General features: G+C 38.6%; 3 protein-coding genes across 7 annotated transcripts; 1 reads left to right on the top strand and 2 right to left on the bottom strand.

Moving 5' to 3' along the window:
* Positions 1-700: 700 nt before the first annotated feature.
* LBO1 (2-oxoglutarate (2OG) and Fe(II)-dependent oxygenase superfamily protein) lies at positions 701-2,693 on the bottom strand. The gene is made up of 4 exons (XM_021963022.2): positions 2,204-2,693; positions 1,865-2,112; positions 1,445-1,772; positions 701-1,198 (listed from the first exon to the last, which is right to left on the bottom strand). Exons 1-4 carry the CDS (start codon positions 2,459-2,461, stop codon positions 917-919), a joined length of 1,116 nt encoding a protein of 371 aa, XP_021818714.2. The 5' UTR covers positions 2,462-2,693; the 3' UTR covers positions 701-916.
* Positions 2,694-4,545: 1,852 nt separating this feature from the next.
* LOC110760684 (Tetratricopeptide repeat (TPR)-like superfamily protein) lies at positions 4,546-6,522 on the top strand. The gene has a single exon (XM_021962984.2). It carries the CDS (start codon positions 4,649-4,651, stop codon positions 6,455-6,457), a length of 1,809 nt encoding a protein of 602 aa, XP_021818676.1. The 5' UTR covers positions 4,546-4,648; the 3' UTR covers positions 6,458-6,522.
* Positions 6,523-6,710: 188 nt separating this feature from the next.
* LOC110760689 (cysteine-tryptophan domain-containing zinc finger protein 7-like) lies at positions 6,711-18,689 on the bottom strand. 5 transcript variants are annotated; one of them, XM_021962989.2, is made up of 14 exons: positions 18,101-18,689; positions 16,905-16,977; positions 16,666-16,790; positions 16,147-16,539; positions 14,758-16,040; positions 14,027-14,460; positions 11,916-13,918; positions 11,663-11,820; positions 9,935-10,095; positions 9,528-9,685; positions 8,136-8,946; positions 7,913-8,024; positions 7,381-7,498; positions 6,711-7,072 (listed from the first exon to the last, which is right to left on the bottom strand). In XM_021962989.2, exons 1-11 carry the CDS (start codon positions 18,209-18,211, stop codon positions 8,728-8,730), a joined length of 5,118 nt encoding a protein of 1,705 aa, XP_021818681.1. In that variant the 5' UTR covers positions 18,212-18,689; the 3' UTR covers positions 6,711-7,072; positions 7,381-7,498; positions 7,913-8,024; positions 8,136-8,727. The 5 variants fall into 5 exon arrangements, with proteins under 5 accessions (XP_021818681.1, XP_021818683.1, XP_021818684.1 ...); XM_021962991.2 differs by having other exon boundaries at positions 6,711-7,075; XM_021962992.2 differs by lacking the exon at positions 7,381-7,498.
* Positions 18,690-18,808: the final 119 nt, after the last annotated feature.

Genomic DNA, 18,808 nt, shown 5'->3' on the forward strand with positions numbered 1-18,808 from the left:
CCATGTCTTGGTTAGTTAATTAATTTATTCCACTAAACAAATTGCATCATCGATTTGCTTTTCTTAGTGACATTGTTCAAGTTGCATAGGTCATGCTTGATATATTGGTCTGAATTTTCTCACGCCCGTACTTCCTTTGCCAAGTAGGTCTCCAGCTTTGTTTTCACTTTAGCATTATTTTATTTACACGAAGAACTTTGTAGTGGGCACAGAGCAATTATAAGCAGGCAGCAAACAAACCTTGTTTCTTCTGTTTACCTCACCTCTCATGTCATGAATGTTTGAGCTTAGCTTTGTGCTCTACTTGTTGTTAGCACTCACTTGTCATTTCAGTTTTGAATCACCCCAAAAAAAAAAAAAAACCATTACAACACAACTTGCTCAGTGCTTCTTTCCTTCACCCCAATAATGTGAACAACAACAAAAAATTTCCAGACATTTCCCACCATTGAGAAAAAGCTCACCCTCTTTTCCCTTCAGCAATGGAAGACCGATTATTGTTGTCCATTTTCTTTTGGTGTTTGGTCTTTGATTCCTCCATATGATTGCATTGCATGCTTCTTTTTTTTATATATTAAGAATCTTATATAGAAAACAGTAAAAAGTGACATTTTTCTGTTTGATTCTTGTTTCCTTGTGCTTACAAGTACTGCTAGTTCAATGAGGCCATCAAAGACAAAGACAAATTGACAAGAAAAGCTTGTAAACACAAAGACCCCACAAGGCTTCAATTGATTGGTAGGCTTGTACAAATTGTGTTGCACATGAACAGTGCAGCTCGATAATTTGCACTTGTTTGACATACATAAGCACCAACTAGCTTTTTCCTTTTCGGCCTGAAATTTAAAAGATTTGGGGAACTGGGAACAGATTAAAATGATACAGTGTGTACAGAGTTTAATGATGGGGTTGGGGACTAAATAGGGCCTTCATTAACTAGTTCGAGTTTTTGGTTGGAAATCTTGGCAAACTCCAAGGTTTTCTTGCCTTGCAACTTGTTGGTTACATAGTGTTTACTGTATTCTCCATGATTGTATCTTCTGTACTTGCATGGGTTGTTTTCATCCACCAGTTCTTCCATAGGTGCAAGCTCTATCTCATAGCTAGGAGCATAAAATGTCACAATTGAAAGGCGGTCTTTCTCCTTATGAGTCACTGCTCTGTGCTCCACACTCTTATATTTCCCATTTGTAAGAACCTGCATTTATTTTGATATTAGAAACTAATATATCCAAGATACGCCAACAGGTTCTAGCCTAATGAAAAAGGACAGACTTCTAGTGATTTCAAATTTGAACTCCCATGACACATTGGGGTGTATGTGTGTGAGAAAACCCCCTCACCCTTGTAGTTTAGACTATCGCTTGTATAAAAAACAAAAATCATAGATACCAAAATTTGAAAAAGAAACTATAACAAGATCAAATAGAAGATATTTTCTCACTTCTAGGGTGTCACCAATGTTGAGTATGAGTGCATTAGGGATGGGCTTAACAGGAACCCATCTGTCATCTTTGAGAATTTGAAGTCCTACTGACGTGTCCTTCCCCTGCTGCAGCACTGTGAGGGCACTTCCATCTGAATGTGGGCTTAGACCCAAAACAAGGTCAGGTCTTGAACATGGAGGGTAATAGTTCATCCTTATGGCTTGCACAGTCTCCCCAAACATCTTTTCAAACACATCACCTTTTAAGCCAAGGCTCATGGCTATGTATTTCAGCAGATTCTCGCACAGTTTCCTTACTTCTTTTGAGTAAACCTCTACAGTTCCACTTTAGTGAAAGAAAAAGGTTTAGACTTAACACTATAGACTTAATTAAAACCAAGAGACTAATAAACTTCGAAGCATAGCAAAACTTTTTACCTGAACTTTTCTGGTTCTGTTGGCCATAACAAGGGGTTCCTTATAAAATTGGGTTCAACCCCAAGAGCAAACATGTTGCACCAATCCAGTTTTTGGTCCTCTGATAGCACAAAAGCCTGCCCATATCCCTGAACAGTCCCAGGAGCCATTGCATACTTCTTTTTCTCTTCCAAAGGTAGCATGAAGAAGTCCTTGGCCACTTTCTCTATGCTCTCAAGCAGACTCAGATCAATCCCATGATTTATCACCTGTCATGTACAGTTACCACAGATCATTAGCCTCCATTTGATAATGTTTTTCAAAGCCAGAAACATAAAAAACTTTAATGTAAATTTGTACCTGGAAAAATCCCCAATGCTCACAGGCAGCTGCAAGCTGAGAGATTTCACTTTTGAGTTCATCTTTGCTTCCTTTTGAAAGCTTCGAGAAGTTGATTGTGGGAATGTCACTAGAGCATGGCATGGCAGGGGCCAGAGTTGGTCTCTCAGCCATGTCCCTTACAAATCTTTCAGGAATTATGGTGGGCTTAGTCTTTCTCAGTTCTTGGACATCATCAATCTGGCCAACCTTGATGGAGGAGATGGGTATTGGGGCCATGGAAGCACAAAATTCGGAGGCAACAAAATTAATCAAATTCTATTGATTGCTAGTTCTACTTGGTAGCTCAAGTGTTGTGGAAGCCTGTATTTATAGAGAGAGAAAAAGCATAAATGTAGGCAACTTTGTTTATGGGGCTTCTATTTAATATTGGTATTGTTGTTGCATCAGAAATTGGTTGTGTGTTTTTGGGGACCTACATTGTGCACTTTACAAATTAAGTCATACATGTATCATCCCATTAGACCAGAGGCTCAACCAAATGACTAATGACAGGCAGGGTATTGGTTAATATCAAAGTTTAGGTGCGAAGATTTGATGGACATACTAACGGAGGTATGAAAGTTGTAAGAATATCAAATTTTATTTATGAAGTAGACTCGAAAAAAAAACTTCATGTAGCAAAGTCTGAATCTCGTAAAATTTTCCGGTAATATAGTGAAAGGGTGGTGCTAGAGGCACCAATTTGGGCACCAACTCTCTAATAGAGGTGGAGCCCTCTAATACAACGGATCCCACGCTCTATTGGAGGGTTGATGCCTCTAGCATTATCCTATAGTGAAATATATCCTATTTATTATTTTATTTATCTTTGTTATGAAACATGTGATGTGATGCAGTAAAACTTTCTTCTGAGAAAAAGGAATCTAACAGTGGTGGTAGTACACTCAATTGTCTGTTGTGGCAGGCTTATATGGGTGGTAGTAGTAGGGGCCTATCCCAATTGCTATTCAGATGCCTTCATTTTTGGCAGACCAAAATACAGTCTTGTCATCATTTCTTTCTCCACCCTTTATCTATTGGCTCGTAAACTTACACACATTTATCAAATAATTTATTAAAAACGCATAAAAGAAAGTTTTTGCAGTAATTTGCGGATAAGGAGGAATGTCTCCCTCCAGATGAAGGGGACAAATACTTTCCCATTTATTTTTATTTTACTAATTTGGGTTACTCAAGGCAATATAGTTTATAGAAGGCAGGAACACACAAGTGGTTCTCGTTGAAGGTCTTTGTGTTAGTTTTCGTTATTTATTTATTTTTTATTGTAATGATTCAAAGTGACTTGAATTGAACTCTCTTATTAGTCTATGACATGTGTGGTACTTTTCCCTCTCTTGGAGTTTGTCCCATGAGCCAGTGTATCATGCCGTTCTACGTCTTTAGTTGTATAAATGAATTCTCTTTCTCAAAAGTGGTTAAATTTGGTGAATTTGAAGAAACCGTTTGGACTCAAAAACCTAACTAGGAACTAGATTTCGGTTTTAGACATTTTCAAATTCTGAATGTGCCCAAGATGAAGTCCAAAAACATAACGAACTAAAAATTGCCCTAACAAAATTTTAGGAGAGAAAAGTGGATGAGGAATTGAGGAAAACGTATAGGGGGAGAAATTCCAAAGCATACATAAATAGATATGCATTGCTGACTCTAATGGGTTGCTTTTTTGACGAGTTATGGACAGCAACCTACCTTTGGAAGATTGTGCATTCTTCTTTTTCTGAAAAGATAGAAGACTTGGGCACTATCAATCAACCTCCAATTAAATGATTAATCTTGTTGTTTGCGCAAGCATTGTGAGCCGATTATATCAAAAGCTAAAGGCAAGGTAAGGTTTCACGTTCTTCCAATTTGGAATTTACTTCTTCTTTTTTGTCGTTGGAATAGATGCTTTATTAAAAATAAGAAGCACTATAAAAATGTATAGAAGATAGCACAACTTAGAATTATCTGTTTACGCTTTAATTGTATTTTTGACTCGGCATCTACTTGTTTACGCCTTAATTGTGTTAATAAATAAATAAAAATAACTATTAAAATCTCTCATGCTAGTCTATAAGTGACATATAAAATCATTTTACTCTAATGGTTTTTACAAATGATATTCTTGAGAAGTCATCATTCAATTAATAATTTCAAAAGAAAAAATTAAAAAACAAAATAACATATCCATAGACTAATACATTAGCCTAGTAAAATCGAAAAATAATAAATAATAAAAAATCAGTTAATAACTTCTTTAATAAAGGTATTTTTAAACAATAATTGAATTACGATCCCATAAATTAAAACTATTCTCTTTCAAGGCAAGGGCAATATAACAGCTACGACCAATCCGTCGTCGTTTAACTCTAATACGATAACATAAACCAGAAAGAGCTTCCATTGCGAGAGCGCGCGAGACAGATGAGAAAGACGTTAAACGAAAATCTCATTTCTGCCCTCACCGCCTCCAACCTTTCCCGCCAAAATCAACTGTCACCTTCTCATCTCATACAACAGCTCCGGAGCTGCAAAGATTCCGATTCTGCAAAGTCGTTACATTCCAACGGTATAAAGTCTGGGTCTTTATACGACACATTCACCACCAACCATCTCATCAATTGCTATGTCAGACTCCGAAGAATTGACCTTGCAAGCCAGTTGTTTGTTGAAATGCCTGAACCAAACGTTGTGTCATGGACTTCGCTCATGGCCGGTTACGTCGATACGGATCAGCCCAGAATGGCTCTGTGGCTCTTTGGGAAAATGCCCGAGTGTTCTGTTCTGCCCAATGAGTTCACTTTTGCCACTGTGATTAATGCGTGTTCAATTCTTGCTCACCTTAGAACTGGCAAAAAAATTCATGCGCTTGTTGAACTTTTGGGATTTCAATCCAACCTTGTTGTCTGCTCTTCGCTGGTTGATATGTACGGGAAGTGCAATGATGTCGACCATGCTCAGCGGGTTTTCGACTTGATGGGTTGTAGGAATGTTGTTTCTTGGACTTCAATTATTGCTGCTTATGCCCAAAATGCACAGGGTGATGAAGCGCTCCAACTTTTCACAGAATTTAATCGTTTGATGTTGGAGCGTCCGAATCATTTTATGTTAGCTAGTGTTGTCAATGCTTGTGCAAGCTTGGGTAGGTTGGTTTCTGGGAAAGTTGCACATGGAGCGGTGATTCGTGGTGGCTATGATTCGAATGATGTGATTGCCAGTGCATTGCTGGACATGTATGCTAAATGTGGGTGCGTTGAGTATTCTGACAAGGTTTTCAGGAGAATTCGAAATCCCTCTGTAATACCCTACACTTCAATGATTGTGGCTGCTGCAAAGTATGGACTCGGGAGAATGTCTCTTCAACTCTTTCAAGAAATGATCGATAGAAGAATAAAACCCAACGATGTCACCTTCGTTGGGGTCTTGCATGCTTGTAGCCATTCAGGGCTTGTTGATGAAGGTCTCCAGCAGTTGGAATCTATGCATGAGAAACATGGAATAACCCCAACTGCAAAGCACTACACATGCATTGTTGATATGCTTGGTAGAACTGGCCGGCTTAACGAGGCTTACGAACTAGCCAAATCTATCGAAGCAGAGCCCAACCAAGAGGCCTTGTTGTGGGGCACACTTCTTTCAGCAAGTAGGCTTCATGGAAGGGTAGATATTGCAGTTGAAGCTAGTCGACGACTAATAGATTCTAATCAACAAGTAGGAGGTGCATATGTTACATTATCAAATGCTTATGCCTTGAATGGGGAGTGGGAAACTGCACATGATCTTCGGTCAGAAATGAGGCGTACCGGGGTGCAAAAAGAACCCGGTTGCAGTTGGGTTGAGGTTAAGGATTCAAGTTATGTGTTCTATGCCGGAGATGTGTCATCGTGCGCACGGGGGAGTGAGGTTGTGACTTTGTTGAGGGAGTTGGAGGGCAAAATGAAACAAAGAGGCTATGTAGGAGGGAGTAGGGGATTGGTATTTGTTGATGTGGAGGAGGAAGCCAAGGAGGGAATCGTAGGTCTGCACAGTGAGAGATTGGCATTGGGTTTTGCGTTGGTAAGCATACCAAAAGGAGTCACCATTAGAATAATGAAGAACCTGAGAATGTGTAGGGACTGTCATGAGGCTTTCAAGCTCATTAGTGATATTGTTGAGAGGGAATTCGTTGTTAGAGATGTAAACAGATTTCATCACTTTAAAAGTGGTTCTTGCACTTGTAGGGATTTTTGGTGATGAACATCCGATTTCTGTGTATATCCTTAACAATCTCAATGGCAGTAGGAATATTTACTGTTTAATTAATTCCACAAAGGACATGAAAATTTGAAAAACCCATGAACAGATTTGAAAATGCAACAAAAAAGCACCATTTTTTTCTTCTCAAGTTGTCATTTTAATCAAATACCTGAGTTGAAACCCTGGGAAAATATTTGTGAAAGACAATGCGGGGCAGAATTAAATGAACAACGATAAGAACAAATAACTCGAAGGTTAAAGAAAGCCCGACAGCTCTATTATTACTTTAATCATTATTGTTCATGAATGATACATATTGCACAGAATTCTGGAGGCAACTCAGCAACCGATAAAAACAGGCTAAAATCACCTTAACAAGCATATGCTTTTTATTCAGCCCGCACTGAAAAGAACATTGAATATTGGAATAAAAACAAACAAGCAAAAGTGTACAGAAAATACGTTATGTCAATAACAAGCAAATGCTGCTGCCTGCAACGAAGTCAAAGCACCCATATCCTCCTTCCTAAACCAACCAAGATACCTCTTTCGTTGATCAAAATCATCACAATAACACTGCTTCAATACCTGTATGATCCATTGGAAAATATCCTGCTTCCCCATGATAAAAGAACAAATTTAACAACAATAATAATCATCTTAAAAAGGATGTCTTATCATTTCAAGGCAAAACTGAAATCAACAAACTGTTTGCCTATCTGGTAAGACTGGTGTATTAAACCTACATAGCAAAATAAAAATGGGTATTTTCAAATGACAGGAAAGTAAAACACCACACCGCGCCCACACCCCCCCCAAAAAAAATATAGTCTTTAAGGATTGCTACTTTTAACATAACTTACTAGCTGTACATAATCAGACACAAAATCAGAGAGAGAGAGAGAGAGAGAGAGCACCACCATGGAATTACAGGAGAGTGATTAGTGAAAGCGGCGTACATGATCACCCTCCTCAATGCAAGCTGCCTTAAAAGCTATTGTTAAATAAATCATAACCGGACTCCAAAATTGTTGCGCACTGAAATTCAATGTAAAGCAGCCACATGAGTTACCAACATACATAAGATCTACAACATCATGAAACATATTCGCCAGAACCTCATTCCCTCATTATAAATATAACATTGATAACTCAAACAATCAAATGGCATGTATTAGCACAATACAAGCTTCTAAAATCAACGAATGACACTGCATGAAATATAAGTGAAAACAGTATGAAAACCGATCACTAGAGTGTGCCTGGAAAACAATGAGCATTTGCACTCAGTTACTGCACGTATAACTAAACTGTCCAAAATACTGCCACCAAATAAGCATACCAGTGTGACCAACACTAGGACCAAATAAGTGAATTGCAGTTATGGTTTATGAACACAGCATATAAATCTTCTTACTGAAAATTAAATAGCAAGTATATACTTGAACTCACATGCAATGACGGTCCTAGAGTGCGTACTCCATGTAGGTCACAAGTCTGAACTTCTCAGCAACTGCTCAGAGCCCAAGTAAAGCAACCAAAGCTCTTTAATTATCACGGTCACCTACACTAACATAAAAAATCCCACGGTAAACTCAACATACTGAAAAGTTTATTATGGGAAAGAGAGTTCCTCCATTATTGCCTATATATAGTGAAGTAAAAGATTACGTACCTGAAGATTAAATTTCATATCCTTGGAAAGCTGGCACAATCTATACACGAAAGCTTAAGCTTGATGATTTTCCTAGAAATATAAAGGCAACCTTGTCCAAGAATTTGGTTTCCATTCGATCAAAATTTTAATAAATAGTAACAAAACAGAAAATGCTTGATAGAGCATTGACCAGTCACCACTATATCAGTAGTCAACCTCCTCAAAATGGTTGCCTAAGAGTATCATCCAATCTCTATAGATATTTTTTTTTACCCTCAAGCTCCGAAACACAGGAGCCCAAAAAAAAAAAACCTTAACTATTACATAATCTCCGAGCTGTGCTGGCGAACAATTAATTCATTTACTCTTTTCCCAATCCATGAAAACTATGGGTGAGCATGCTGTGCCCTTATCCACGTCAAGAATAGACTTAACTTGCAAAAAAAATACATAACAAAATTTGCTAATCAATCTCACTTTGTACACATGTACAGAAGGGTAATGAACCGTCAGTGACTCGCCTCTTTGCAGATTTCAAGTGACGGTCCACGTAGGCATCCTGCTGTTTAGGAGAGAAACCATAAAAACGTCCAATATATACAGGGTTGACTCAGTCTCTAGCACCACCAAATTTGGATCGACTTATGGCCTCCATTGCAAGCTTAACCAGACGGATGAGTTCCTCTAAATCTTGGAAGCTGAAATCAATGACCCGCTTAATAGAACAAATACAATCATTCTTATGTGCATCTTCCAGCGTTGAGCACGCAACTGCAAAAGCATTCTGGGACTTTCTTGTGGCTTCCATTGCAAAATTTACATCCTGTGTCTGCAAAATAATACACACTAATCTTACCCTCTTGTAACACCCTGGTAAAACCATGCCATACAATCTGTGCGTCAATATCTTACTGGTCCTACATGAGATGCCTATGACTTCATAATCCAACTAACCATGTAAAAAATGGAAGCAAAAGAAATCCAGTATGAGCATCAAAAGCCAACCAACTAAAAGTCATAGATATGCATTAAATTGGCTGTCCAGAAAGAGAGTTCATATAGCTGAAAAATAATTTTCATGATAATTGCAAGTCACTCAATATGCTTGTATTTTATTTTCTTAAGAAAAAAAAAAGGTCAACTTGGAGGCTTTCATGCATTAAAAGGTCTTTTGTCCGCTGAAATTCCAATAACAAACAATTGGCTAATCTAGGACAACATGCACTAGCCAGTAGCTGGCAATTCTCATTCGGATTTCTCGACACTGACACTTTTATCCAGTATACATCCATGATTCATAGTACTGACTCCTTAGTCCTGAATAAGTGAGTTTAATACCTTGAAAGAACAATTCTTTAGGAAGTTAACAATATTCATGTAGAGACTGAGTGCAAGATCAAATCAACTTACAAAGTCAAGCAGCCTGACAAAATTCGGGCGGTTTCGAGCAACAACAACATGGTTTCCAGAAACATGAGAACCAGTACCCTTGGACAATACAGCCTTTTCTGCTATCACTTGGTTGTTCAAGTTATCTACATCTGATGCAGAAGACGATGGAGACTCACCTAAACAGTAAAGGGTTTTAAAAGAGAAAAAAAGTGTGAGTTGCTTGGTATTCCATTCTCAGTGAAAAGCAAGAGGAACTACATGATTGTTTGGAAATATCGATGTTTAAACTAGAACAAATGATTTACAACTTCAAATCGCAAGCATCTCCTAAGGAGAGAACAGAAATGAAACTAGGAAACGAAATCTAAAGATCATCACATAAATCAGCCAGGAACCCTGAATATATTCATAACCTGCTCCATTACCTGGAGGAGCTATATTGAGAGTAGCTTGCAACTCATGCTGATCTCTGTTTGTACTAAAATGTTTGCAGTAAACCACCCTCATGTATGCCACCTCCATGCATTTATAGGCCAGGGCAGCGGAAGCCACTTCGTTACGGGTTTCATATTCATGGGCACATAATCTGTGAATTCAAAAGGTTCAGCACAGAGCCAGGCACGGGAATAGCAACAAAGAAATGAAAACTTCAAAACAGTATAGTACGTTACATATTAAGTAAAGTTATTACATATTATGTAAAGTTAAAAGTAACCATATCCAAATTAAATGATAGCTAATTGGGCAATTGACAAGTCAAATAAATAATGAAGAACTAATATGAAACTCATAAATATAAGCCGAATGTATCTATCATATATTAGAAATACACATATCCATATGTACATGGTGAAATTCAATAAGGGCTTGCATCTCAACTATTAGATCATATATAAGCAGCCGAGTGTAATGGCTGAGACATAAGTCTCAGTCCTTGTTAGACCACATCCATATATGTGTGTGTCTATAGAGAAACTCCAACTTGTTTCTCAATTGTTAGATCAGATATGGATAATTGAGAGGCTTGTTGCATGCAATACATCTCAAAAGTCCATTTTTGCTTTAAAAGCTAATAAGCAAGACCTCGTTTAAGAACTTTATTTAAGCACCCTAAGAGATATATATACTTCAAGGCGTTTTATGGCGCCTCACCACGTTGGGGTGTAAGCCTTTCATGCTTAGAAATATTATAATAAATATAAATATATATTAAATATAATGAAAACCAAATAATTCAACAACTAAGGTTTGTCATTTAACCAAAATTCTATACCAATCAAGCAAAAAACATATATTTCAACAAGATCCACCAAACTTAAATTTAGGGATGATATGGAGAACTGGTCCAAAATTCCCTTGAATATGCCGAAATCTATAACTATACGGGTGATAAAGAATTTAGGGGTTTTAGGGTTGATTTAGGGGGAAGAAATCGCGCACAGCAAAGAGGGGAGAGAAACTCATGCTTCGGTCTGCGAGAGGAGAGTTTTTAAAAATTGAAAAACAGGGTCAAAATGATGTCGTTTTGGCCCTGGGAACCTTTTTTCTAAACTAAAAAAGGGGAACAAAACCCTAAAACGTGGCGCCGTCCGCCTCCGGCATGCCTCAAGTGTGCCTCCGCCACACCTCAATTGCATCGCGCCCTGCTTTGGACGCTTCGCTGCATTTTCGGACGCCTATCACTTAGGCACGCCTCAACACAGGCCTTTTAAAACATTGATATACTTAGCTCTAGTAAGGATCTAAGGACGCAATCCTGAGCTGTTAGATCTCTTTTATAAACAACATTAAAACACTGAAAATAGGGACAAAAATGAGCCGATGCAAGAAAAGCCATATACAAGTTGCTTGGGTTTGGCTTAGAAAATGGAGTACCAAACGAGGCCAAGCATGGCTTAACAAAGGTCGCTTGAGCTCTGATCAAAAGAAAAAACTCCAACAGTGGAGTAACCATGCTTTGTGTACCTCACAGAACATTAGAAGAAGCATCTACTAGAGTCAAACTTATTCCAGTGTTAATATTTTCTTAAAACTCAAAACCCAAGAAGTTAGTATTAAAGTCAACTCAATCAAGGAGAAGAGTTTCAACAATCTAATTATAGTATTAGAATGAGAAACAACTAGTTTTCTTAAACTTAGGGCATTTAACTTACTCGCAAAGTTTAGCTGTAGTACTGTACACTTGCAACTGAGTCATATCTCCATGTTTGCCATTCTCACTACTGCAACTTTCTAAAAGCACGGCTCCTTGGAGAAACTTCAGAGCAGCTTGGAAGTAAGCCTCACTACTTTCGAAATCAAACCCAGAGTTCTACAAAACCAAAGTATGGATTAAGAGAACAGAAAAACAACATCGTATTAATCCTGTAAAGATAAGCTAAAAGCCAAATAAGAACAAGAAGAAACCTTAAGATAATCAGCATAGTCTCTGAGCCTTTTAGCTTCTTTTAGGGAATTACTAGCAGTCTGCCCAGAGGAGCTTCTCACAGGACTTGGCGAACTGACATCTATTGCTCTCTGTTGATCAGGCATGAAGTGTACCAAATTGCAATTAATTCCATTCTTGTTAGCCGAAGTCCCAGACAGTTTTACTGACTTCGATTCATCACCATTGACAGTGGCATTGACTGGAAGCCCCTGAAACACCACTTCTCTCTCGGACCCTGCAACAGGTCGGGAGCAAAGAGATGGTGTTTCTTCTTTCCTTTCACCTTGGCAATGTGAAAACAATTGTGGTTTCCCGCTTCTTGGGTCATTTTGAATCTGACTGTCCCCATGATTCTGAATCAAGTTCTGTTGCAGGGCAGGGGCACCCTTCCTATTAGGGCTCCGTGTAGCGCTAAACTTCACATCTGACACATCATATTCTTTTCGTCTCAGTTGAGTTTCCACTCCACTGTCACTTGACCCATTTCCTGCATTATCTCCCCGACTAACATGACAGTTATCATCCTTGACCTTGACCGACTTAGTGCTACACTTTTTAGGAAGATTGTGTCTAACATTATTCCCTTTTTCAAGAACAAATGCCTGATGATTGCGTTCAATCTCAGGCTCATATCGTTGACTCTTCTTCGAGTGATCATTCACTTGATCTGAAACTTTCACCTTGTTCCTATCTAAATCAGAAGTGCAGCTTCTAACATTGTCCTTTGACTGCAAAAAGGAACCCTTGCCAGATTTCTGCACACAAACTGCAACTTCAGTTTGCTTCTTGTTCTCTCTATCATCATCGTTGCAACGATCCATGCCATGCTGATTACTGAGGCACTGACCATGTGGTTCCAAACTATCATTACCACTAAGCAAATGGCTACTCCAAACTTCAGAAGAAGGTTTGGCTTTGACACTGAATTCACCATTAGCATCTATATTATGGCAGCCTACTGATGAAAATTTATGAGATTCAGGATGAGTACTGCAGGAAATCTTCTTCTTCCGGGTAGTCACAAATTTATCAATATTACCAGTTTCATCCCCATCCCAAAATCTTTTGGGAGTATTTGATGGAGGGAAATCACCATAAACAGCATCATCTTTCCCAAAAGCATCTCCCCTAGATGAAGTAAGCCTGTCTGAATGGGAGGTCCTCAAAGGAGATGATGAAACTGATTCCACAGGTGAGCCTTTTACTTCTTCAAAGTTAACTCTAGTTCTATGGGAACCCGAAACCTTTGAAGAGCTTGAAGTGGCAGCCAAGGAAACAGACCCCAAATCCTTTTTTAATGAATTTACACCATCCAATGTTTGTTGAGATGCATTCTGTTTACTATGTTTCCCAGGTTGCTGGTCTTTCACAATACTCCTATCCTTTTCCATAGCATCAATTGAATGAACTTTTGTGCCTGACATAACAATTTGGGTCACTCTGCTTTTTCTGTTTGATTTATCATCTCCATTACTAGTACTGGACTCTTTACCATCAGTCTTTAAAATCCTCGACTTCTTTTCCTTCCGATATCCACTTTCACTACTTTCCTCCTTGCTATATACCTTCCCTTCATGCGCAAAATTTTGAAATGTCTCCACATTATTCTGAGTATCCTGCCAGTCTCTCATTTTCCTTTTCTTCATGGAACTATCGCCTCTGCTGCATTTTCTCACGTCCAAAGACCCACCAGGGCATGACACCTGAGTTTGGTCTCGCAGTTTCTTTGCAGAAACTTGTGCTATGTCCTTCACTACATCCTTTGTATCATCAGAATAACAGAGGTCATTGTATTTGACGTCCTGACCACGTGCCTGGGTCAGCAAACCAGTACTTGAACCAACACCAACCTTCCCAAGGTCAATATGAGCATTCCGATTTTTATCACCATGCCACATCTCTTCTCTCTTGAGTTTCTTTGAAGCTCCACAAGTAAATTGATCAGCCCCATTGTATTTCAATCTTACTTTCTTGGCATCACCTGCAGATATATAACAGCCCAAATAAATAAATACAGGCACAAGTTACCTAATTTTGCATAAATGTGTTATGGCATTAGGAAATGGAAACTTCATAATGAATTACATACCTCCACTTGTGTGCTTCTCCTTCTGCTTAGTTGTGCTTTTTTCCATTCCCAAGTTTTGCAGCTTGCTCATTTGTCGAGAACCAGATTTCTTCATCGGATTTGATTCTAAAGGAGGCCGGTTTATGTCCTTTGAGCTTACACTTTTCACAGCTTCTTGAAGGTGGTTCTTTGTAGCGTTCAAGAGACCACTACCACTACCTGTATTGGGTATTTCCTTTAAACCATGTTTCTTTTTCCCTTGATTAGACATGGCATGAGAACTGAGCTTCTGGTGATTCTGATCAAGATTTAAGACATCGACTGCAGATACTGCAGATGCTGTTCCATTAGCATGAGCCTGCAGCTTATTTAGACTTTCTGAAGATGGTTGGTACAATGCATTGAGTGCTTTTGTAGTTTCCTCTTCACTGATGTCACATCGGTTCATCCCAGGCCTACAAGACAGTGTCAATACTCAATACCACAGTGAAAAGGCACCAATACACATGCACACGTATGTAAATGTTATTAGTTGATTATTTACACATAAACCCAAAGACTTAAATGTGTGTGTGTGTGTGTGTGTGTGTGTGTGTGTAAGAGAGAGAGAGAGAGAGAGAGAGAGATGAGAGAGAAAAGGCAAGCAATACATTATTAAATATTCAAGTTAGGGTCTGGCCGCAACCATAAATCAATAAATGAGATAGAGCAGTTGCATATTGCTCAAACCCAAGAATGAGAAGGAAGCTTACAGCCAATTTAGCATGCTACACAACCATTTCTCAGGGAGTTGCTCTGGCTTGGTACCAAAGGGTAGAAGCCGCCACTTCTGACACTTATCACAACATACCCAATTTTCTTCTATAACAATAGGAGCTGCAGCTGCAGCTGCAGGTACGACCTCTGAAGCAAGTCCATTTTCCATTGTAGGTTGGCACGAATGAGGAGCATCTTTTGAAACTAACCTATTATCAATCTTTTTACCACTCAATTTTTCCTTTGGTTTATCCAAACATGCCTTCCATTTTACTTCAATATCATCAGCAGGTCTTTCTGCTAGATCCATTTTATTCCTTTGTTCCAAACTTTTGCCCCCAAATGAATCTCTTTGATTATCTATGACCTTATCCTTCTGTGACTTTAACTTACGAATTTTTCTACCAGAAGGAGGAACACCATGACCACCACTCAATTCATCTTTTGGTACTACACCCATTTCAAACCCCAAGCTTTCCTTTGTTGAGACAGTAGGTGGCTTTTCATTGCTTTGATTTTCCTTTGACTTAAGCCTGCCCTCTAATGATAGCTTTGCCCTCTTACCAGGATCATTAGTTTTTTCTTGCTCATGTGATGTACATTTCTTTCCAGCATTGTGTCTGTGCAGGTCTGGCTCTTCCTTGACTTTGGATACATCAGTATCATGTTGTGGGGCTGAACTTTTGTAAACCTTGCACTTGCCATCATCCCTGAGATGAACTGGAACATCCTTCTGTTCCCAAACCTTTTCCACTGAACCATACCTAGAATTTTGCTTCTCATTCTTGACACAGCCCTGACCAGATATCGACTCCAATGATTCTTCCTTCACTAATTCAGAGGAAGAAAATCTTCCTTTCACTTCATTCTCATTGGCTTCCCTCGAAGCTTCAGATGTCCTACCAATCCCTTTCAGAGGGTCACCAACATCACATACTAAGTTGGACAAAGGTGTTGCTCTCAAGTCATTGGGCAGAAGCTCCTTGCCTTCTAGGGTCTCAGTTTCTGATTTCTTTTTCATAAGAATTCTCGTGCTATTCTTGATACCATTCTCAAGCTTCAACTTAACCAAACTTTCACCTTTCCCTGCTACTTTAATTTTCGTCTCCTTCGACACTTTCCCATTGCCCCGTGTGGAAACTGACTCCTCTACAGACAAAGAAGAATGTTCTTGATGACCCTTAGATGAAGGCACCTTTCTCTTTCTTATTAAGCAAAGAAGACTGTCATGAAGTGGTGATATCAACGCATCTCCAGGAACAGGGAAAGAAGTCATAACCTGTTACAACAACCAAAAAAACAGAAAACAAAAAAATGCCCATGAATGCAACCAGATCATAGTCCATCCACAGAAAGAGGAACTGCACTAAAACATCTGACCTTACCTGAACAATGTTAGTGGGAGACTCGTCCACAGTCACTTGAGATGGAGGTGGCATATCTCCACTTTCCTCAGGGCTGTTCTCCAAGGATGAAGATGGGGAGTTAAGCCCAAGACCACTATAAATTGCTACATTCTTCCGAGCTGTGTTATCAGAGTTCATTTTGATTCGAACCTTCAGTGTCCTTAGATCAGTTGGATTGCCAGATTTGTTTAAAGTTTCATCTTTCAAGGAACACCTCTCAGCTACTTGAGTAGAAGGCACACATGAATCCTGTTTAACTGAAATGTCCCGAGGGGGGACCCTTGAATTATGTGACAACTGAGCACTGCTGGCAGTACCAAGCCTCGCAGTTGGGGGTGCACTTGATGAAGCTTTCAAATTCTGAGTAGCACCCTGTATGGTCACATAACCCACAGTGCTCAACTAAAATATAATTTTCCAATCTGACAAGATCTCAGCCATATATATATATCTCCTTCCTACCAAATAACAAATACGAAGAAATTTTTTTCCATATACCTCCATTAAACTTTTAGGAGATCTTGATGTGTTGTAGCTTTTCTGCGGTGTCTTTGGATGAGACCAAACGGCTGAAGACCTTTCATAGGATGGTAAAAATGAGCCATATCCACCATATTTTGGCCCTGACAGAACAATAAAGTCAATATACCTAATGAGCTATTAACAACTAAATTTTCAAGTACAAAGATGAACTTAGCTTCACTCTGTGATCTATTACTTTCATGTATGTCACTTACCAAGACTCTCAGCAAAAGCCCCGCCCTCAAAATCCTTCTGGAAATGGCCCAGAGCATGTTGAAGTCTCTCATCCTTGCAAAAATCAGAAGGTAGTGTCATTACATACATGAGATCAGAAATATGAACAATAACCAACAACAACAGGTTTTTCTAGGCACACATAGCGTTGGAGAAGAAAATCACACTTCAACTTTCTTTTTCTTTTTTTTTAAAAGAAGCCAATGATGTGAACTTGTTTTGGGATACTGATATCAATTTCCTGCTTATCTTATCAACATAATTGGCAACCAATAAGGTTGAGTCTTGAGACTGTCCTGGAATTTTTATTTTATTTTCATGAATGGTAAAATTGATTGCCAAGAAAACAAAAATGAGGAAATAAAAACTGAAAGTTATTAACTTTCATTGTTCAGAGACAAACATTTGGCACACTGAACTCAACTCAGCTGCTCAGGATTTGGAAATTTATAAGGGGGATTAAATACTTTGTTCTATCAGACACTGAACAAAACAAGTATTGAGTTCAAATTCACTTTTGTTTTCCTTGGATCAACAACCAGATAATCATCAATAATCTATGAAGTATCAAAAAAGAAAAGACAAAAAATGAACTTAAAAACTCTGAATACTAGAATTTATAGTACATAAATGATAGCTACAGAACACCTCCAGAAGTTTACTACAACAATGTTGTTGCATAATCAATTATTCAACATTCGGCCAGGAATGTGCACTTTTCCTATACTTAAATCAGAAAATAATCTACATTGTTTCCAAAGCCAGCAAAATATCCAGAAACTTCACTGGTAGTTTCCGAAGCTTTTTGCATATTACGCCCCATTGGAATACAGCACAAACTAAAGCATGAGTTTTAAGAATCTTAATTATTGCGTTCCGTATTTGTTTACTTTCCAAGTGATCAAAAATTCTACTTCACCAAGCCAAACAGTTGTCTGCAAGTCTAAGATTCCTGTTTTAACTCAATTTCTTTGTTATTCTTATATGTTCTTGGAAACAAAAACAAGCAGTTACAATCCACCATTGTATTTAATTTACAGATATATCAAACAAAATAGAAACTCAGTCTTAAGAACATTGTTAAGATGACCATTGTTAATTAACTCCAAAGCTGTTAAGCAAAATTCCGACGAAAAATTCAAACTTAATTGAATCAATGACACAAAGATGCCCTTACAATGTAAGAGAGATCGTTGTCCGGGTCAACGTTTTCCTCGTCATCCTTGTAATAGCAAGAAGCCTCGCCTTCTTCAAGCTCAGTATTATTCTCATCCATCTCCAACCCCATCAAACCCTAACCCTAACCCTAACCCTAAAACCCTAACCCTAACTCCTTCCACAACAACCTTCCCTAAAGTCCAGCATCAGTCCAATTCCCAGAAAACGCTCGCCGACCCACCAAAGCTTTCACAAAACCCAACAAAACCCAGAAACCAAATCTCCGATAACCGACCCTTACAGTGGAAATTTCACAGGCCCTCTATGAAATAAATCCCCAAAAATATCAAATAAAAATTAACTGAATTCATTTATGTTAAAACTCTTTCCCTTGAACACGACGATCAGGTTCTGAGATCGACGGTGGGATTGGGCGGACCGATCAGTGCTGAGTATTGATTGCCTGCAACGGGTTTAGACGGCGAGTAATCGTATTGATTCGATTTTACGCACACTGCCTCTCTTCTCTTGTTGCTCTATAATTTCTTTTGTATTTTATTTCTGTGCAGCACAAGGAAGCCCAACACCAAGAGCCTTTGCTTTCCCCTTCCGTCTATTTTTATTTTTCTTTACCTTTTCTTTTTACCTTAAATTTATTTATTTCTAGGGCCCTGTCTATCGAGAATAACTTATACGTAACGGGATGCTATCGTTGCGGTATTTCAAG

This window comes from Prunus avium, chromosome 1 (genome assembly GCF_965620075.1).
Source record: "Prunus avium chromosome 1, drPruAviu1.hap1.1, whole genome shotgun sequence".
NCBI classification, from domain to species: Eukaryota; Viridiplantae; Streptophyta; class Magnoliopsida; order Rosales; family Rosaceae; genus Prunus; species Prunus avium.